We start from the raw sequence: 18,128 nt of genomic DNA on the forward strand, positions 1-18,128 counted from the left end.
ATTCTTTGGGGCCCACGGCCCTGGGGCATTCAGTTCTGAGGAAAGGTAAATGTAGACATCACTTTTTTGGCCCACGCCCCCTTTGGCCTATGTCAGACGTCCCATGTACCTCTCAGTGACTAAAGCTTTTGTATACTAGTTGGATGTTTGGGTAGCTAGGCATAGGATAACCCAAAGGTGATGAATACTGCAACATGGAAGGGAAAGACATCTCTGGTTATGGTAAGATTTTGCACAACTACTCTTTTCTCCCTACATCCATGTGGGTTTCTTTAAGTCCCTCTGATTTCCTCCCACCTTCCAGAATGTCATGTGTAGTGACTACTCAAAATTATCCTTACATGTAAACCTGTGAAACCTACTATAACAAACTAGCCAAATTTGCCACTAATTCCTCTAGCAGGTCTCACCACTGCTCTTCTTTACATCAACTAAACTGGCTAGAACTACTACACTGTTTAACTTACACTTGCTTTCCCTTGCATACAGACTTGCTTATCAACCTGAAAAAAAAACTGCCTTTGTACTGTCTTTTTACCTTACACTAACACTCCTACTCTTCGATCCTCTAACATATCTTTATTGTATGTCTCCCAATCGAGTAACAAAGCTGGGGAGAATCTCTTCTCCAACTGCATCTCCAAATTATGGAATTCTACCCCACCCCCCAGAATATTTTCACTCCTACTGACACACTTCAAAAAACAACTGAGTGTTCCTAATCGACCTGGCTAATCTCTTCATACCTCTACTTAGCATTCTACTTCCTTTAATGTATATACTTACCCTCTTGGTCTTCTCCTCCTCTCCATCTAAATGTTTACTTTATATCCTCACACACTTGCATTATATCTTATTCCTACGCAATTTCTCTCCTTTCCTTCTTCCTACCCAACATTTCTCCCCTTCCTTACCTCTCCATCTTTCCTGTCCTTTCACCTCTTCCTCTTCTTGCTTCTACCCCCTCCTTTCTTGGTTTCTGTTTAGTATTTTACCTACTCTCTCTACTTTACCATAGTCTACTTTTAAATAGTTTTAACCTATTTTTACTGTGTTTAGAAATGTGCCTAAGGTGTTTATAATTTTTCATGATGTTTGTAATATGTTTTCCTATGATGTAGAATTCTTAAGATGATAATTTCTATTTTTGCCCTTTTTCAAATCTTGTAAAATTTATCTGTGAAGCTTTTTCCCTCGGACTCCAGTGACAATGGGCTTATCACCCAGTCGGGCTGTCCTGGTTAACAAACATTAAGTAAGTTTTATGTAATTTTTTGTTTTAAACTTGTGACCTGTAATTGCTGGAAAAAGTTTGCATTATTAGTCCAGTTACCCAGTGAGCAAGTTGCATCATATAATTCGGTTATATAATGTGTGCCAGATCACCTCCTGTGGTTAGAATTTGGAATACGAGTGTCCCTGGAAAGCAGGTTGATAGACGTTAGACGTCCAGTAATATGAAACACAACCTGTTTTTCCTACGTTTTGCACTTTTAATGACTTTTATTGTTGTAACATTTTAAATGCATGTTTATAAAATGTAATTGATTATCTTGGTGTTAACTTGCATCCTTATGTATGCTCTTTTCTGCATTTTTAGTAGTACTTTTGTCTATTAGTGTAATGAAAGTCTTTCCCGGGGGGTATTTTTGAGCCACATGTTGAAATACTGTACTGTCTGTGTTTCACTTTCCTTGCAATCAAACTTTAGTGGTGCAAGTGTTTCACTTTTCTTACTAACTTCAGAGGTGTACACAGAAGGTGGCTGCTTTTCTTGCCGGGCAAATTGGCATGCTGTATTTGAAAAGTACAGTGGCATCACATGATCACTGTTGAATAAAAGTAACCGGGCTTATTGGGGTCAGTGTCTGATTTTAACAGCAACAAATGGATGTACATTACTGTGGTTTGTCTTTCATTTTCTTCGCGAGAAGCCAATAGAAGGGTGCAGAATGCAGCTATCACTTTTGAGGTTTAGATAATTTATGAAAGCAAATTATGTTATGGTTATCGGGACACCCTCTCTTTGGTTGATAGTTCAGAATGTTGAATTTATGTAATCCTGGCACAAGTGATCGAAGAGTCTTGTGCTCAAGAGTGCCAGCATTACCTCGGAGGTTGTAGTATAGTAGAGATAGGAAATCCCCCCACACACACACACACACACACACACACACACACACACACACACACACTGTTTGATTTTTCAAAGTTGGTGTGTATAAGTAGCAGGTGCTGTGGAGGGAGCAGGATTGTTTGCTCCATGAAAAAAAAATTGTTTCATTTAATGATGTGCTGTTTGATGTTTTATTTGCCATTTTGGGTTATTTCTATTACTTTCATCTTTCTGTTTAAAAACCCGTGTTTGCGCATCGCGCAGCGGCATTTAACTACGGTTAAACTATTCAGATTTTTTTTTTTTTAGAACTAGCCAGTTTTCTAATTTTAGCACTCAAAACTGTTACTTTGTGCTCAGCACTGTCCAAGTCTCGTTGCAAACACTAAATCTACAAATCACTGCAGCACTCAACTTTCCTTTCTTATCATGAGGAAATCAGTTATTAGTACTTAACTTAATATGCACTAACCAGGCATATCTAAGGGTCAGCTCCCGGTGTTTTTTCCTGTCCACCTGATGAATCTGGGCGTATTGGGGCAGTGTAGCAATTGCCTTATGTACACTGACAACCCTGTCCTCCTACCACCCAACACTACAACCTGTGAGAGAAGCACTTATATAGCCAAACTGGAAGCCAAGCTTTCTCCAGCCAAGACTCGACCAGACCGTCAGGAGGAGAAGGTAAACACCACATAGCACTGGAGTAAATGACCGGAGATGTACCTCCCTGGACTACATGAAAAGAGACATGGAGGAGCTCTCTGAGCATGTAGCCCAGGCAGGTTTGACCTTGGCCCCGAGTAGCATCCTGCCATCACCCAGAATGGATACCACAGTACAAGGACAAAATGATTGACTTCAACAATTGGCTAAGCTTCTGGTGTCATTCCAAGGGGATCCTTTATCTGTCTGCCTGGAACAACATGGTCAGCAGGCTACGATGCTTTGTCAAAGATGGCCTGCGCCTGTCATCTCCGGGATTCCAGATACTGGCTAAGGCTCTTGCCGCCCCATAGTGCTATTTTTAGCAAGGCTCAAACATCAAACGCACCACCATAGTAGATAGAAACAAGCGAAATCTAAGGGTAATTTCACTCAATGCTAGAAGTCTAAACCTCAAAATGTACTCTCTCGAGACACTCCTTAAAATGGAGAACATCGACATCTGTGCAATGACAGAGACCTGGTTTAAGGCTCCAGAGAGCATTTCTTACCACACCTTTCGGACACCTAACCTGGACTGAAACACTAAAGGAGGAGGCGTGTCCATATTCGTAAAGGATATCCACACCTCCATGCTAATTGCTAAACATAATGCGTCCGAAATTATCCAAGTACAATTAACAATGGGCAAGACTGCAATTCAGGTTGTAGTGCATTACAGATCCCCCCCACCATGCCCCATGACGCCCATTCCATGTTTCTCGATATACTGCATATTATTAAGGTGCAGCCCAGTTCCCTAATATTGCGAGGTTTCCACTTCCCCACCATCACCCGGGAAAAGTACTCCTGTACTAACTCATCTGCCCAACGTTTTCTGGAATTCATCAATTCCAACACTCTGGATCAGCTTGTCCATACCCCTACCAGGTGCAGCAACATCCTGGACCTGGCCATTACCAGTATAGGTAACAGTTGCTCCAGGCCAGAGGTCAACTCCTCGCTGGTCAGATCCGACCAAAAGCTAATCACACTGGACATCCATATCCCGCCCCCGCCCCCCATTAAGGAAACAACCGTGAAATATTTCTCCAAAGCCAACTTCATGCTTAAGTCAGAAGTGGCCAACTTCACATCACCCACACAGATGGAAAAGAGACATGACTGCTGAATCCATATACAAAAGCACTTTATAAGCACATACACGAGTGCATGGACCGTGCCATCCCCAACAGAACCAAGACACTATCCTCAAAAAAAAAAGTCAATCTGGTGGTCCCCTGCCATAAGCAAACTCTCCAACTGAAGGAAGAAACTTTTGCAAAAAAGAGCGAAATCCCATTATTGCAGGCACTCCCTGGTCAGCCTCAGCAAGCTGCTGAGATCTCTTATAAAATCCTCCAAAGCTAGTTATGAAAATAAAATCGCCATGGATTCTAAAGACAACCACAAAGCTTTTCTACAGCTTTTGTCAAGAATCTCAGTGGCAACACTCAGATCTGCTCGGAACTAAAGCACAATGACACTACATTTACCAGACTAACTGATATTGCCAACATCCTGCCAGACAGGTTCAGTGCAAACTTTACCCCCCACCCCCCAAAGGTCCCATCTCCATACCGGAAGATTGCAAAGTCCCTGTAATCACGGACGCACGGGTAAAGACCGAACTCTCCAAAGCCAGGAACACAGCATCTGTGGGACCGTACAACATTCCAAGCTGTGTTCTGCACGAACAACAAAACGAACTGATACCCCACTTTAAGTACCATATTCAACCATAGCTGCACTTCAGGCTTTGTGCCTGTGGAATGGCGCATAGCAGCGGTTATCCCACTCCACAAAAAGGGTGCCACAACTGACCCTGGGCACTACTGTCCAATTAGCCTGACGAGCCTGGTCTGCATGGCCATGGAACACCTCATCCTGGAGCTTATAAACAAAGACCTAGGTAACCTCCAAACTTTGGACCCCACTCCATTTGGGTTTGTGAAAGGTAGATTTTGTCTTATAAATCTGATTGACTTCTTTGAAGCAGTCACCAGAGCCGTAGATGAGGGTAAGGTGGTGCTCACAGCCTATTTTGACCTTGCCAAGGCTTTCGACACCATCCCCCACTCTGGTATTATAGATAAACTCACTGGACTAGGCATAAATCCATATGTCACAAGATGGGTGGCCAACTTGCTCACTGACAGAACCCACACAGTGCAAGTAGCCGACTTCAAATCCAACTTAAGACCAGTGACAAGTGAAGTACCACTGGGTTTGTTCCTGGGCCCTCTCCTGTTCGGTATCTAATTCTTGGAAGTCCAGCCTAATACGACTGGTCTCTGGCTAATGAAATTTGCAGACAACTGCATACTAGGAGCCATAATAGATTCACTTAAGTATGACTGATGCTTGGTGTCAAAGTCATAGCCCAAAGCTCAATGTCAAGAAGTGCATTGTCGTCCCTTTTGGAAAAAACACCGTACCCATAAACTACCACCTAGGTGGTAGCGTGCTAAACACCAAAAGTGTGATGAAACCTTTGGACACTGGTGGACAGTAGTCTCTTTTGATAATCACCTCGTCACAGTAGTCAGGAAATCCTATGTGGCACATCCCATCACAAAGGGGTTTTCCTCCAGAAAGAGTGGTCATCATTCCTCTTTACTCATCCGTCATCAGACCCATTATAGAGTACAATGCCCAGTTTGGCATGTATCTCGCAAGACATCTGCAATAACTAGAAATGCCACAGAAGTACCTCACTGGGAGGATTACTGGCCTCAAACGGATGACATACGCAAACAGTCTCAAAAATCTCCAGCTCTACTCCATCGCATATCGCCTTCTGAGAGGCGACCTCTGCCTAACATACTAAGCCATGTCTAACCCAGATCTGCAGGACATGCTACACTTAAAGAAATCCCAATCTCTCCAAGCCCCACGCTTCATGGACCTAAACCTTGTCACCACAATAAACAGAACATGCTGGAGGAATAGATTCCTGTCCCAGAGACTTCACATGCTCAGGAACAGGCTTCCCATTCATGTCAAACAGAGCTCCTAATTAGCCCTCTTTAAGAGAAATCTTGACAGGTGGATGGAAGACAGGAAATTTTCCCCGGGGATCAGAATAATTTTCTTGGGTGGCGAAAGCCTGGGAACCTCGTTTGGCTAGGCTTATATAAGCCCTAGGGCTGATAGCCTAGTACATACTGATGAATGTATGATCCTATATGATGTGATTCAGTGCACTTTTCATCTAAATTTAGGACACAATATTATTGATATAGTCTGTTGGGGTAAGTATATTTCTTGGATCAATGTGGGCATTATATTTGCATGTTGTTTTCCCAGTGAAAGGGGCATATTCCCACTGGGGACAGTATGTGTTTGAAAGAGATGAAGCTAGTGGTTGTAATTTAGAAGCACTGAAGACGCAGCCCATGTTTTGGTTTTTAAGTTACTAAATTTCACAGCCTACTGCAGATATTTTTAGATCGTTTTACAACAGACATGCACATTTTTACTTTTTCCTCACAAAAAAAGCAAATACATAATATGTAGCATCGTAATATATATTTTGCTTTTGCCACATATGAAAAGCATTGCTGGGAATTATGATTTGGCACTCACAAATGCAGTGTGCAGTGAAGATAAAAGCTGTAATGGTAAACTATGTACCCATGCATGAAAAGGCTTAACAAAGCCCATACTTAAGTGACGTGCTGAGATGAAGACTAGTGTACCCATGCATGAATTGATTCAGCATAGCCCATACTAAGGACATCTTAAGATGAAGATATAGTAAATTAAAACCAAGAAAATCTAAGCTAGCAGTCTAAAGAAGAAACTCCACTCCCTAGAGGCTCTTCTTATGCTAGAGAATGCTGATATCTGTGCCATCACTGAGACAGGTCTTAAAGTCCCGTAGAGCATGCAGGCAGTGCAAGGCTGTTATGCCTTCCACACATTTAGACCAGCTACTACACTGACAGGGACCAAAAGTGGAGGTGCCACGTCTTGCTTATACATGACCAAATTTGTAGGCAGAGTTTCCTGTGTTTTATAAACACAAACTCCATGGATTAACCTGTTAATACACACAGACTAGGGGCGTAAACACACTGGATCTCTCCCTCAATAATATGGGAAGTGCTGCACATCTCCTTGTGTAATGTCCTCTCTGATAAGGTCAGACCGCAAAACTGTTTCCTTTGAAGTAAAAAATAAAACCTGGAACCCCAGCAAATCCTGGAATGTTCATTAACTGCTCTTAGGCTAACTTCCCTTTATTAAGTGATAACCTGGCAAAATTTGAAGCCTCTTCAACCCTGAGAAAACTCAGAAAACTGCTGCCCTTGTGAAACTGATCACAGAAGCCTTGTACAGGTATGTTATTACCTGCATAGAGACAGTTGTATTCAACAGGAATAAGTACAGAACTGAAAAAATAAGCCACAATGTTGAAATCACATCATCAGTAGGCTTTATAATAGAAGGAAGAAAATCATGACAAAAATTAGGAGCAGCAGCAGCACCCAGCAGGATAAAAGCACTCTTCTCAAACTAAACAACTCGGAGAAAAAAATGTCTACCAAAGCCAAATGTACCACCCAAAGCCAATTGGGACACAGGTGGACAGTAGTCTCTCCTTTGATAATCCCATCGCCACAGTGGTCAGGAAATCCTACTACGTGGCTCATCTCATCACAAAAGGATTCTCATCCAGAAAAAAAGAGAGCATTGTTCCCCTCTACTCATCACTCATTAGACCCATTATAGGGTACAGTGCCCCTATGTACCTCACGAGACATCTACATTAACTGGAAAGTCCACAGAAATACCTCACAAAGAGGATTACTGGCCTCAGACAGATGCCCTACGCAGACCGTCTCAAAAAACTACAGCTTTACTCCATCGCATATTGCCTACTCAGTGGCGATCTCTGCCTAACATACAAAGCTATGTCAAACCCAGAGCTGTTGGACATGCTCCACTTTAAGAAATCCCAATCCCTCCAAGCTACATGCTCTAGGGACCTAAACCTTGTCACCACAATAAACAGAACATGCTGGAGGGATAGATTCCTGTCCCAAAGACTTCCCGTACTCTGGAACAGACTTGCCTATCTATGTCGAGCAGAGCTCCTCATTAGCACTCTTCAAGAAAAATCTTGATTATTGGATGGGAAATGGGAAATTCACCCCAGGGATCACTTCTGTAGCTCTACTCGACGGGCAACGGAAAATCATTTTTTTGGGTGGCAGAAGCCAGGGTACATTTTTTGGCTAGACTTATATAGGCCCTAGGGCCAATAGCCTAGTACCTACCTATGAACCTATGTAAGGTAAATTTAACCTCCCAGTCCAAGGACAACCACAAAGCATTCTTTAGCTATGTCTGTAACCTCAAAGGCAATACACAATTGTGTGCAGACCCCATTGTTAATGGAGTCATCTGTACTGAGCCAGAAGATACAGCAAACCTACTGGCAGTCAAATTTGGCTCTAACTTTACCTCTCTCTCCCCCTCAAACTCCCATCAGGAAATATCAAATATAACTTCCCCTACTATCCTTAGTGAACATGTCCTCAGTGCTCTTTCTAAGCCCAAAGTATGGGCCAAGAAATCCCAGGATGCCTTCTAAGCAGCATGAAACATGACCTATCAAGCCGTCTGGAAATGCTTTTTAACCGTAGGCTTTGTGCCTCACAAATGGATGACAGCAGCAGTCATCCCTCTGCACATAGGTGGTCATCTACAAGACCCATTAGTATCATATGCAAAGCCATTGAGAGAATTATCATGAAAACAATCAGTAATGACATTGGATGCCTCCAGAAACTGGACCCATCTCAGTTTGGTTTTGAAAAGTGCAGGTCTTGGAGCAGTTGAGAAGGCCACCAAAGCAATGGATGAGGTCATAACTTTCCGCATGGCCTACTTTTACCTGGCCAAGGCATTATGCACAATACTCCACTTTGGCATTGTTGACAAACTCAAGAGGTTGGTTATAAACCCTAATGTCACCCCAGTGGATAGCCAGCTGTCTCACAGACAGGACCCAGGAAGTTAGAATTGGGAGTCCACCTCCACAGACAGGTTACTTACAAGCAGTGTCCCTCAGGGATCGGTCCTGGGGAGCTCCTCTTTTGCATTTTGCTTCTCTGAAGTCAAGGCCAATGTCAGGGGCTGCTGGCTGACCAAATTTGCAGATGACATTATTGTTCTCCAGGAAAGGCTGACAACTTGTCAGAACCATAGACTAAAACTAAATGCCAAGAAATGCATTGTAATTTCCAAGGGTGGATGACTATCCAAAGGGTCATGTCATATTGACTGTACACCCCTAAGAGTCGACTCAGTAGTCAGAGACTTGGGGATACACATACATTAATCTGGCCTTTTACCATCACATGTTTGCAGTTGTGAGGAAATAATTATTTGTTGTGCAACTTTAAATAAAGATATGGCATCTAGGTTTCACTGTATTTAGCATTCCTCAGATCTGTTATTGAGTACAGTGCCTTTTTTTATATGTACTTAACCAGACTTATCTAACAACTGGGACTACCACATAGGTTCCTTACTAAAAGAGTACAGGGTATAAGTAACGTGTTATGCAGACAAATTCAAAGCCCAATCCCTGTATTCTGTCTCCTGTAGGCTGTTGAGGGGAGATCTGAGCCTGGCGTACAAGGCATTGTTGGTCCCCACGCTTGTGGACCTCCTGCATATCCACAAAACAAACCGCACCAGAATTGCCCATTCTGAAGACTTAAACATTGCCTGTGGTGTAAATAGAACCTGCTGGTGAGGTATTTATTCCAGAGACTACCCCTTGTCTGGAACAGGCCCCCTATCAATGTGAAGCAGAGTTCCTCCCAAACCCAGTTTAGGTGCAGCTTGGACAATTGAATGGGGAACAGGAAATTCATCCCCTGCTTGGCATCAGTCTATAACAGACACAGGGACCCTGTAAGTGGTTCATCTCCCAGGCCCCTGCTTGTAAATGTTTCCTCTACAAAGCCCCCTCTTACAGTTATCAGTGGTACCAGAGATTTGGGATGCATGGCTAGGCTTAAAAAGATTCCTGTGGTCGTTAGCTTGTTATACACCTATGAACCTGTTGGTGTAGGGATTAAAAAGGATTATGGTATGGCAGCTAAGGATATGTGGGGAGAGATTAAGCAGAAGATAATTAAAAAAAAATATGAATTTAGGTGCTCTTGATAGTATGGATTATTATTCTTCTTATTAGATGCAAGAAGTGAAAATGTTTTAGTTGTTTTATTCTTGCATACAGGTCAGGTATATTTTTTAACTGCCGGAATGGTCGTGGATAACAGAGTTGAAGGAATTTGGGGGGATGAGGAAGACGCTAACAGTACAAGTTGATTCTCCCCATAGAACAATGTGGTTTGGGGTTATGTTGTTTAAAGGATTACTTTAAAGCAGAAAAGCTAACTTAAGCATAAGGTTATAAATCACAGTGGAAAAGGATGATTAGGAAAGGGTGATGGAATTTGACAAACCAGAGATTTGGATACAGTTCCTGATAAAACAGTAACAACTAAACTGTTGTCAGAAATGAACTAGCATAGGAAGGGAGAAAGGCAATTTTTATGAATAGATGTCTGCAAATGGGTACAGAAAATAGATGAGAAGGATTGAATTCCCTGGAAGAACTTAGTTAAGGAATGAAGGTATCTGGTACAAGTAATGAGGGAGGGAGAGAGAGGGTTGGATTAGGCTAAGCAGGAGTTTGGACTGCAGGATAGAGATAGTCTTCCCTATCAGGGATCGATAACAAGAGCATAAGCCAAAGAGAGAGAGGCATGGGACTGTCGAGTGAAAGAACAGCTGTGGTAGAGGTTTTTAGTTGAATCGGGAACAAACTGCTTAAAAAGAGGGGAGGCTGTGGCAGTTAGTAATGCATATAAAATATTGCATTGTAACCATAATCATCTTCTTTCGGCTGTTCCCATTTGGTGTCGCCACAGCAGATCACCTGTTTCCATTTCTTCATGTCCTCTGCATCTTGCTCTGTCACACCAACCACCTGCATGTCCTCTCTCACCACATCCATAAACCTTATCTTAGGCCTTCCTCTTTTCCTGTTACCTGATAGCTTCATCCTTAGCATCTTTTTCCCAATATACTCATCATCCCTCCTCAGCACATGTCCAAACCAACGTAATCTTGCCTCTCTGGCTTTGTCTCCAAACCTTCCAACCTGGGCTGACCCACTGATATACTTATTCCTAATCCTGTCCACCCTCATCACACCCAGTGCAAATCTTACATCTTTAACTCTGCCACATCCAGCTCAAACTCCTGCCTTTTTGTCTTTGCCACTATCTCCAACCCCATATGACATAGCTGGTCACACTACCCTCTTGTAGACCTTCCCTTTCACTCTTACAGGTACTCGTCTGTCACAAATCACTCCTGACACTCCACTCCATCCTACCTGTACTCTCTTCTTCACCTGTCTTCCACACTCACCGTTACTCTGAACTATTGACCCCAAGTGTTTAAACTCCTCCACCTTTGCCACCTCTCCTCCTTGCATCCTCACCATTCCTCTGTCCTCCCTCTCATACACACACACATATTCCGTCTTAGTCCTGCTGACCTTCATTCCTCTTCTCTCTAGAGCATATCTCCATCTCCTGTTCCCTACTCTCACTACAGATCACAATGTCATCTGCAAACTTCATAGTCGACGGGGACTCCTGTCTGATCTCGTCTGTCAACCTGTCCATCACCATTGCAAATAAGAAAGGGCTCCGAGCTGATCCTTGATGTAACCCCACCTCCACCTTAAACGCATCAGTCACTCCCACCGCAGACTTCACCCGCTGTCACACTACTCTCTTACATATCATGTACCACTCTTACATACTTCTCTGACACTCCTGACTTCCTCATACAATACCACAACTCCTCTCTAGGCACCCTGTCATATGCTTTCTCTTAGTCTACAAAAACACAATGCAACTCCTTCTGACATTCTCTGTACTTCTCCATCAACACACTCAGAGCAAGCATTGCATCTGTAGTGCTCTTTCCCGGCATGAAACCATACTGCTGATCACTAATCATCACGTTCCTTCTTAACCTAGCTTCCACTACTCTTTCCCATAACTTCATGCTGTGATTGATCAGTTTAATTCCTCTGTAGTTACTACAGCTCTGCACATCACCCTTATTCTTAAAAATCGGTACCAAAACACTTTTTCTCCATTCCTCAAGCATCCTCTCACTTTCCAAGATTTCATTAAACAATCTGGTTAAAAACTCCACTGCCATTTCACCTAAACACCTCCAAGCTTCCACAGGTATGTCATCTGGGCCAACAGCCTTTCCATTCTTCATTCTCTTTATAGCTATCCTTACTTCCTCCTTGCTAGTCCATTGTACTTCATGATTCACTCTCCCTACATCATCCAACCTTCATTGTAACCATAAGAATCATTAGTAGTCCATATAAAATGTTGCCTTGTAACCGTAAGAATACATCAGAGGAGGTTAGTAAAGACTGGGAAAAGAAAATGGTAAAACAGTTTACAATGGAGCAATAGGAAGAAATTTGGACAGAAATGTTTTTTTTTCCTCAGATTTCTGCTTCAGACTTGGAGGAGATCTTAGTTTTTGTTTCTCTCTGTGGGTGTTTTTGTTTCTCTGAGTCTATCTCTAGAATATGCCAGTGTTTTCAGTGGGCGAACAGAGGTTTCTCAGTCCCTCAGAAAATACTGAGGAGTTACAGAAAGATTTTCCAGATCATATACCCATTTCTTGTGTGTCTTACTGCTTGCAGTTTTCCTGATAGCCACCCAGCTATCCCTAAAAAGGCAGAATGTGTAAAGCTCCTCAGTCTTTTAAATTTTTATACAGTATTCCCAAGGCTGACCTAGCAGCTATAACTGTAGTTGTTTCACTGTTGCTAAACAGCTAGTCAGTTCCTATCCTGCTCTTTCTGATATGAATGAGAATGTTATTTATAGGTATGGGGCAAAGGTGTATACTTCTGCAAGCTTGATTTCTCAGAGTTTTGAATTGTTAGGCTTATAAGTTTACTTTAATTGTGAAAGTATGAGGAATGTTTTATCTGGAGTTTCTCATTGTGAGAAAAAAGTCTGCTTTAAATAACTTAGTTTCTTACTATGCTGTTGATCCAGTGGACCATTTGTAGCCTAGCCAGTGATTCTACAAAACAAACGGCACCAGAATTACCCATTTACCAAGACATGAATTAATACCAGAAGCAACCCAGTTTCTGCCCCTTTCCATAAGGGCTAGAGGAACCGAACCAGAGGTGTACTTACGATTGATGATCTAGTTGTCCAGATTATCGTTGGATTACCTTTAAGGGGAGCTCTTTCCATAAAAGAGGTATAAGGTGTTCTCTGAAAAAAAAATATCTTTCATCCCGTCTACTCCTTTTTGTTTCTGTGGATGTTTAGTGTGGTTGTATTTTTGTAGATGTGTAGGAAGTTACATAGGAGTGGATCTTTTGAGGCTGTTTAGGTAAGGCGCATTTCTCCTTTTAGTAATCTGTAGGAAATGGTGAAGTGAGAGCGCTTTAAGGTGATCAGGAGAAGTTGTGGATGATATGCCTTTTTTTTTTTTGTAAGAAAATGCAGTGGTCTCTCGAGTTGGATTATATGCCAAGTACATATCAAAGGAGACATTGTATTATATTATTGTTTTGATATGTAGCAGTAGAGGGGGATAGTAACTTAACTGGATCTGTAAGAGATGTACCAAATGATTAGTCTGGTTTAGAATAGGATTTCCTAGTAAGACTGGTCAAATGAATGGTGGTCAAAGGATAGTTCATTGTCCATGAGGGTGCTCTCTTCTCTTACCAGCCGTAACAAAATCACTCTTAATCCATGCGCCTAAACACTTTATCGTGTCACCATAATTAGGTGTATCGGTGAACAAATTCATGCATGGATGCATAGTTTGTCATTATAGCTCTTGTAACTTTGTTTTGTATCCCAAAAATATTGAAAGTGTCTCTAAATATTCTGCAACACCAATGTGGTCTTTTCTGGATTTCTCAACTACAAAATATCATTTGCAAATATGGCTAGCTTTTCTTGAGTACCACACCACTTGTATTGAATTTGTGTAAGCATTATTTTCTTTGGTTAAATACTGTATATATGTAATGCATGTAACAAACAAGGAGGAAGACATTCATTAGTTACTTGATGTGCAGTCCAGAAAGCCACTGAGTAGCCTCAATAAATTTTCCAATTACCTCAGAGCATTTCATGAGGCACTTGGGAACTGTGTTTAGTCCCTTCACTGTGGGTGTGTGTTAGTGCACACTATCTTGTGAATGTAAAGTGCTTTTTTATTATAAGTTTGTTATAACTGTTGTATTGGTAATTTACGAGTAATGCTTTGCCCATCCTCTCTTAAATCTATGCCTTTTGTATGTATTTTTCCGCAGTCTTCGTCTTTGATCTCCAGCGCAACAGCAACAGCACTGTTGAGTTCAGGTGCTGTGGATTACTGTTTGCATGTGCTGAAGTCACTTCTAGAGTACTGGAAGAACCAGCAAAGTGAGGAGGAACCTGTGGCTAGCAGTCAGTTACTCAAACCCCACAGCTCTGCTTCACCACCTGACATGAGTCCATTCTTCCTCAGGCAATATGTAAAGGTAAATTGAATCCAAAAGGGTGTGGCTTTTTTAAGATCATTTTTGCAGTTAAATATGAAAATTAGGGAAATAGTTTGCATGCCATTTTGGTGCTGAGTAGCTTCAAACTGAAGAGCAGTGGAGTAGTTGTTACCTGCTTATTGACACACCAGTGCAACTAGAAATAGAAAAATTAACAGTTAATAGAAAAAGGGCTTTGTCATGTGTCAGGTGTGATCATACCAATGAGTTATATTTGTAAGTGCTGTTGTCATTGCATTTTTTCCACTGCTTAGTACATTAGACAGTTTGTTCAACTATTCTTTTTAGGTTGATGAACCTCTGTTGTTGTTTCTAATCCGCAAAGCAGCTGACTCTTGCATCAGGTAATCCATTTATTAACCAGGTAGGCCCACGGGAGCTCTCAATTTCCAGGGGAAACCCAGGTGTAATAGCTGGTTTATTGACTTCACACAGTAGGCAAACAAGAGCTGAGGCAATTAAACATTGTTCCACAAGAATTACAGCTCACAACATTAACTGCACCAACTGCTAGGTAACTGTATAACTGAGCAGTTACACACCAAGTTGTGTGTAACAGGTTATCTAGTAGCTCTGGATTTGTTTTCTGCTCCCTTTCCTTATATATTTCATTGGCAGTAGTTTTCTGCAGTGTGCTATAAAGACAAAGAAGTTGCTTGAGGCAGATATGTATCTAGCAATTCTGGCACTTTCCTGCCCCCCCTCCTTTTTTTTTTTTAGCACAACTCAGAACTTTAAAATGCCAAGCAGAAATAAAAGTTCTCTGTACTTTTGTTTTTAAACTATAGCAGACTTCTTGCTACATTTATAGCAAGCATCTTCGTAAGATTATACCACACATGAAGAGCTGTGTGCTTCAGTCAGGAATGCAGATGCACTGCCAGCATTTAGAACTAAATTCCAGTATACACTAAAGAATAATCTGTATCTGCCTTTCATGCCCCCTAACACTTTGTACATGGGGAGACTGCTGCCTTCGTCTGATCTTAGTTATGCATTTGGCATGATGCATTCAGCAAAGCAACAGATGTTTAGTGTCCTTTTTTTGGTTTCATTCTTCACCTTGTAATTATACCAGATGTTCTTCGTGTTTCACTGTTGCAGTCATTACAGTTAGGTTATCCTGCTGGCAGGTTGCCCTCAGTCGGCCTGAATTCCACAGTCTTGGGTCTTGCGTCGGTTGCTTTCGCTTCTTCCCTGACGTCAGGTCGTCAGGGGTATAAAAGATGCAACTGACGCCATTTTATTCAGTCTTTCTTGCCGAGCGGTGCCTGAAGCAGAAGCAGTTCGCAAGTGCTTGTCGGCCGACTCCTGAGATTTTCGTGTTAGAGTTTCAGATCCGAAGTCTTCATTAAAAGCTAAGTACCCCGTTGGGGAAACTTTTTTCTTGCTCCAGACCGATGTCAGAAAAAGTTAATTGTATTTCTTGTGGGAAGCAAATACCTCATAAGGACTTTCATTCTTACTGTAGTCCTTGCCTAGGCCCTGACCACGATGTTGCTAGTTGTCGGTTTTGTGCTAGATTTAACCAACACACTATTAAGCGTCGGTACGATTTTGCATTAAGCTATTTTGGCCGAAGATTTAATTATACAATGTCGTTGAATAGCCATCCGACTACCGGAGTTGAGAAAAAACGCAAAGAAAAAGGCAGGCAACCGAGGTCCAAAACTGACGACGAAGCTTCTCCTAAGCAAGTCGCCAGTTCTCAGTGAGGCGCTTTCGCAGCCCCTAATGCTCGCTACTTTAGAGTCACAGGCCGCAGGAATCTCAAGTTATTGGATCCTCTGAGATTATTCCCTCAGATGGGTCCAGAGCCGCTGAGCAGGCATCGGCTTCTGAGGGTGTATTCAGACCTAAACAATTATATATTAAACCGACTTCAAAGACAAAGACTAAAATACCTTTAAAGGCAAAGAAACTAGATCACCAGCCACAAGGACAGGCCTCCATGCCCACAAAACAGATGCTCAAAATGGCCGAAGACTTAATTACCTTGATCAGGGGTTCCCATTCCCCTCCTGATAAGAGGCCTATGCAAGAGACAGACTATGAATCTCCAGATTAGGTTTCCATTTCTTTTGATTCCTCTTCTGATCAGGAATATTCTCTTCCTCCCTATTAGGATTCTAATGCTGAAGAATCAATTCCTTCAACTTCTCCTCCTGAGAATTACTCTTTTTGGGGAAACCTTGTATATCATGAGGGAACACTTCCACTGTGAGAGCCAAGATTTTTCAGAATCTAAGAAAAGTCTCAGAGACTTGCTTTTACTACCTCAACACAGGCCTCTAGCTATTCCACCTGTGTTGAACATTTTAGATGTGTTCTCTGAGTCTAGTTTGACCCCTGACTCTACCTCCAGCTCCTGTTAAGCCGGACGGATACTACAGGGTCCCTGACTCTCATAAATTCCTTTTCAAAAACCCTGCTGCAGACCCAGAAACTATTTCTCAGTGTCCATAAGGGGTCAAGGCTTCTACTGCAAAAAACCCTACCCCCTCTGACAGGGATTCTAGGGCTCTGGATAGATGGGGGGGGGGGGAGATTTACACATCTGCTACTTTGGCTATAAGGGCCTTAAATTGCCAGTTTCATATGCTCAAATATCAGCAATATATCATGACACTGCTTAAACAGAAAATGATGGCAAATTCTGAATGTGCAGAAAACAAAGAAATGCAGGATTTATTGCATGCAGCTGAACAAGTTGGAAAGCATACTTTGCAACATGGGTTTGATTCTCTGGAGGCCTCCTGCAGGGCCGCTATTACGGGTTCTGTCATTAGGAGGCATGCTTGGTTAAAGGAACAAAATCTGCCTGACTATGTTAAATCAAAATTATTACATGCTCCTTTACAACATGTTATCTTGTTTGGTGTTAAGGCAGAAGAGGTGTTAAAGAAAATGGAGGACAAAGCTAAATCTATGCAAACGGTCAAGGATTTCTTACAGGTACAACCACCTAGATTTAGCAGACACTGGCCTACAAAGAATTGGTCCTTTCCAGTCTGACAGACCTCAAAGGGGCAGATACAGACACCCTAGAGGCAGATCACAGCCGCAAGGATCCCACAGGTCTAAGCAGTGGAGTGCTTCTACCTCCAAAGGTGGAGAGGACAAATCACAGTCATACAGGAAACAGTCCCAATGACTTCCCCCTGCCTGCACCAAGCACTTATCTTCTGGCGGCACCCTTAGGGGGAAAACTAGCACTTTTTTCTCAAAATTGGCACATTATAACCCAGGACAAATGGGTTCTAGACATAGTGTCACAAGGCTACGTTTCATTTCCATACCCTACCAAGGGCAAACGGCCAGACCTGCCAAAAAATCAATGGGCAGAGGCTCAAAAACAAGTCGCAGCTCTCATGGACATGAGGGCTATTCAACAAGTGCTACAGCAAGAGCAGGGACAAGGATTTTACACAAGACTGTTCTTGGTACCCAGAAAGGACAAAGCATGGAGACCAATACTGGACCTATCTATTCTAAACACTTTCCTGGATATACCAAAATTCAAGGTGTTGACCTTACAGCAGCTTCTGCCCATGCTGGGGCAGCAAGGCTTGGCTCGTGACTTTAGACCTAAAAGAGGCATACCTGCATGTCCCAGTCAGATAATCATGCAGAAGATGCCTCAGATTCAAG

The 18,128-nt window shown here is 42.3% G+C and overlaps 1 protein-coding gene across 1 annotated transcript in view; it reads left to right on the forward strand.

Moving 5' to 3' along the window:
- Window positions 1-18,128, forward strand: part of UBR4 (ubiquitin protein ligase E3 component n-recognin 4) — a 3,959,899-nt gene that overhangs the window by 2,633,339 nt on the left and 1,308,432 nt on the right. Inside the window, 1 exon segment of the mRNA XM_044087073.1 lies at window positions 14,247-14,456. Coding sequence (XP_043943008.1) covers window positions 14,247-14,456 — 210 coding nt within the window.

Source organism: Protopterus annectens, chromosome 1.part1 (assembly GCF_019279795.1).
Source record: "Protopterus annectens isolate FY-2018-M chromosome 1.part1, PAN1.0, whole genome shotgun sequence".
NCBI classification, from domain to species: domain Eukaryota; kingdom Metazoa; phylum Chordata; order Ceratodontiformes; family Protopteridae; genus Protopterus; species Protopterus annectens.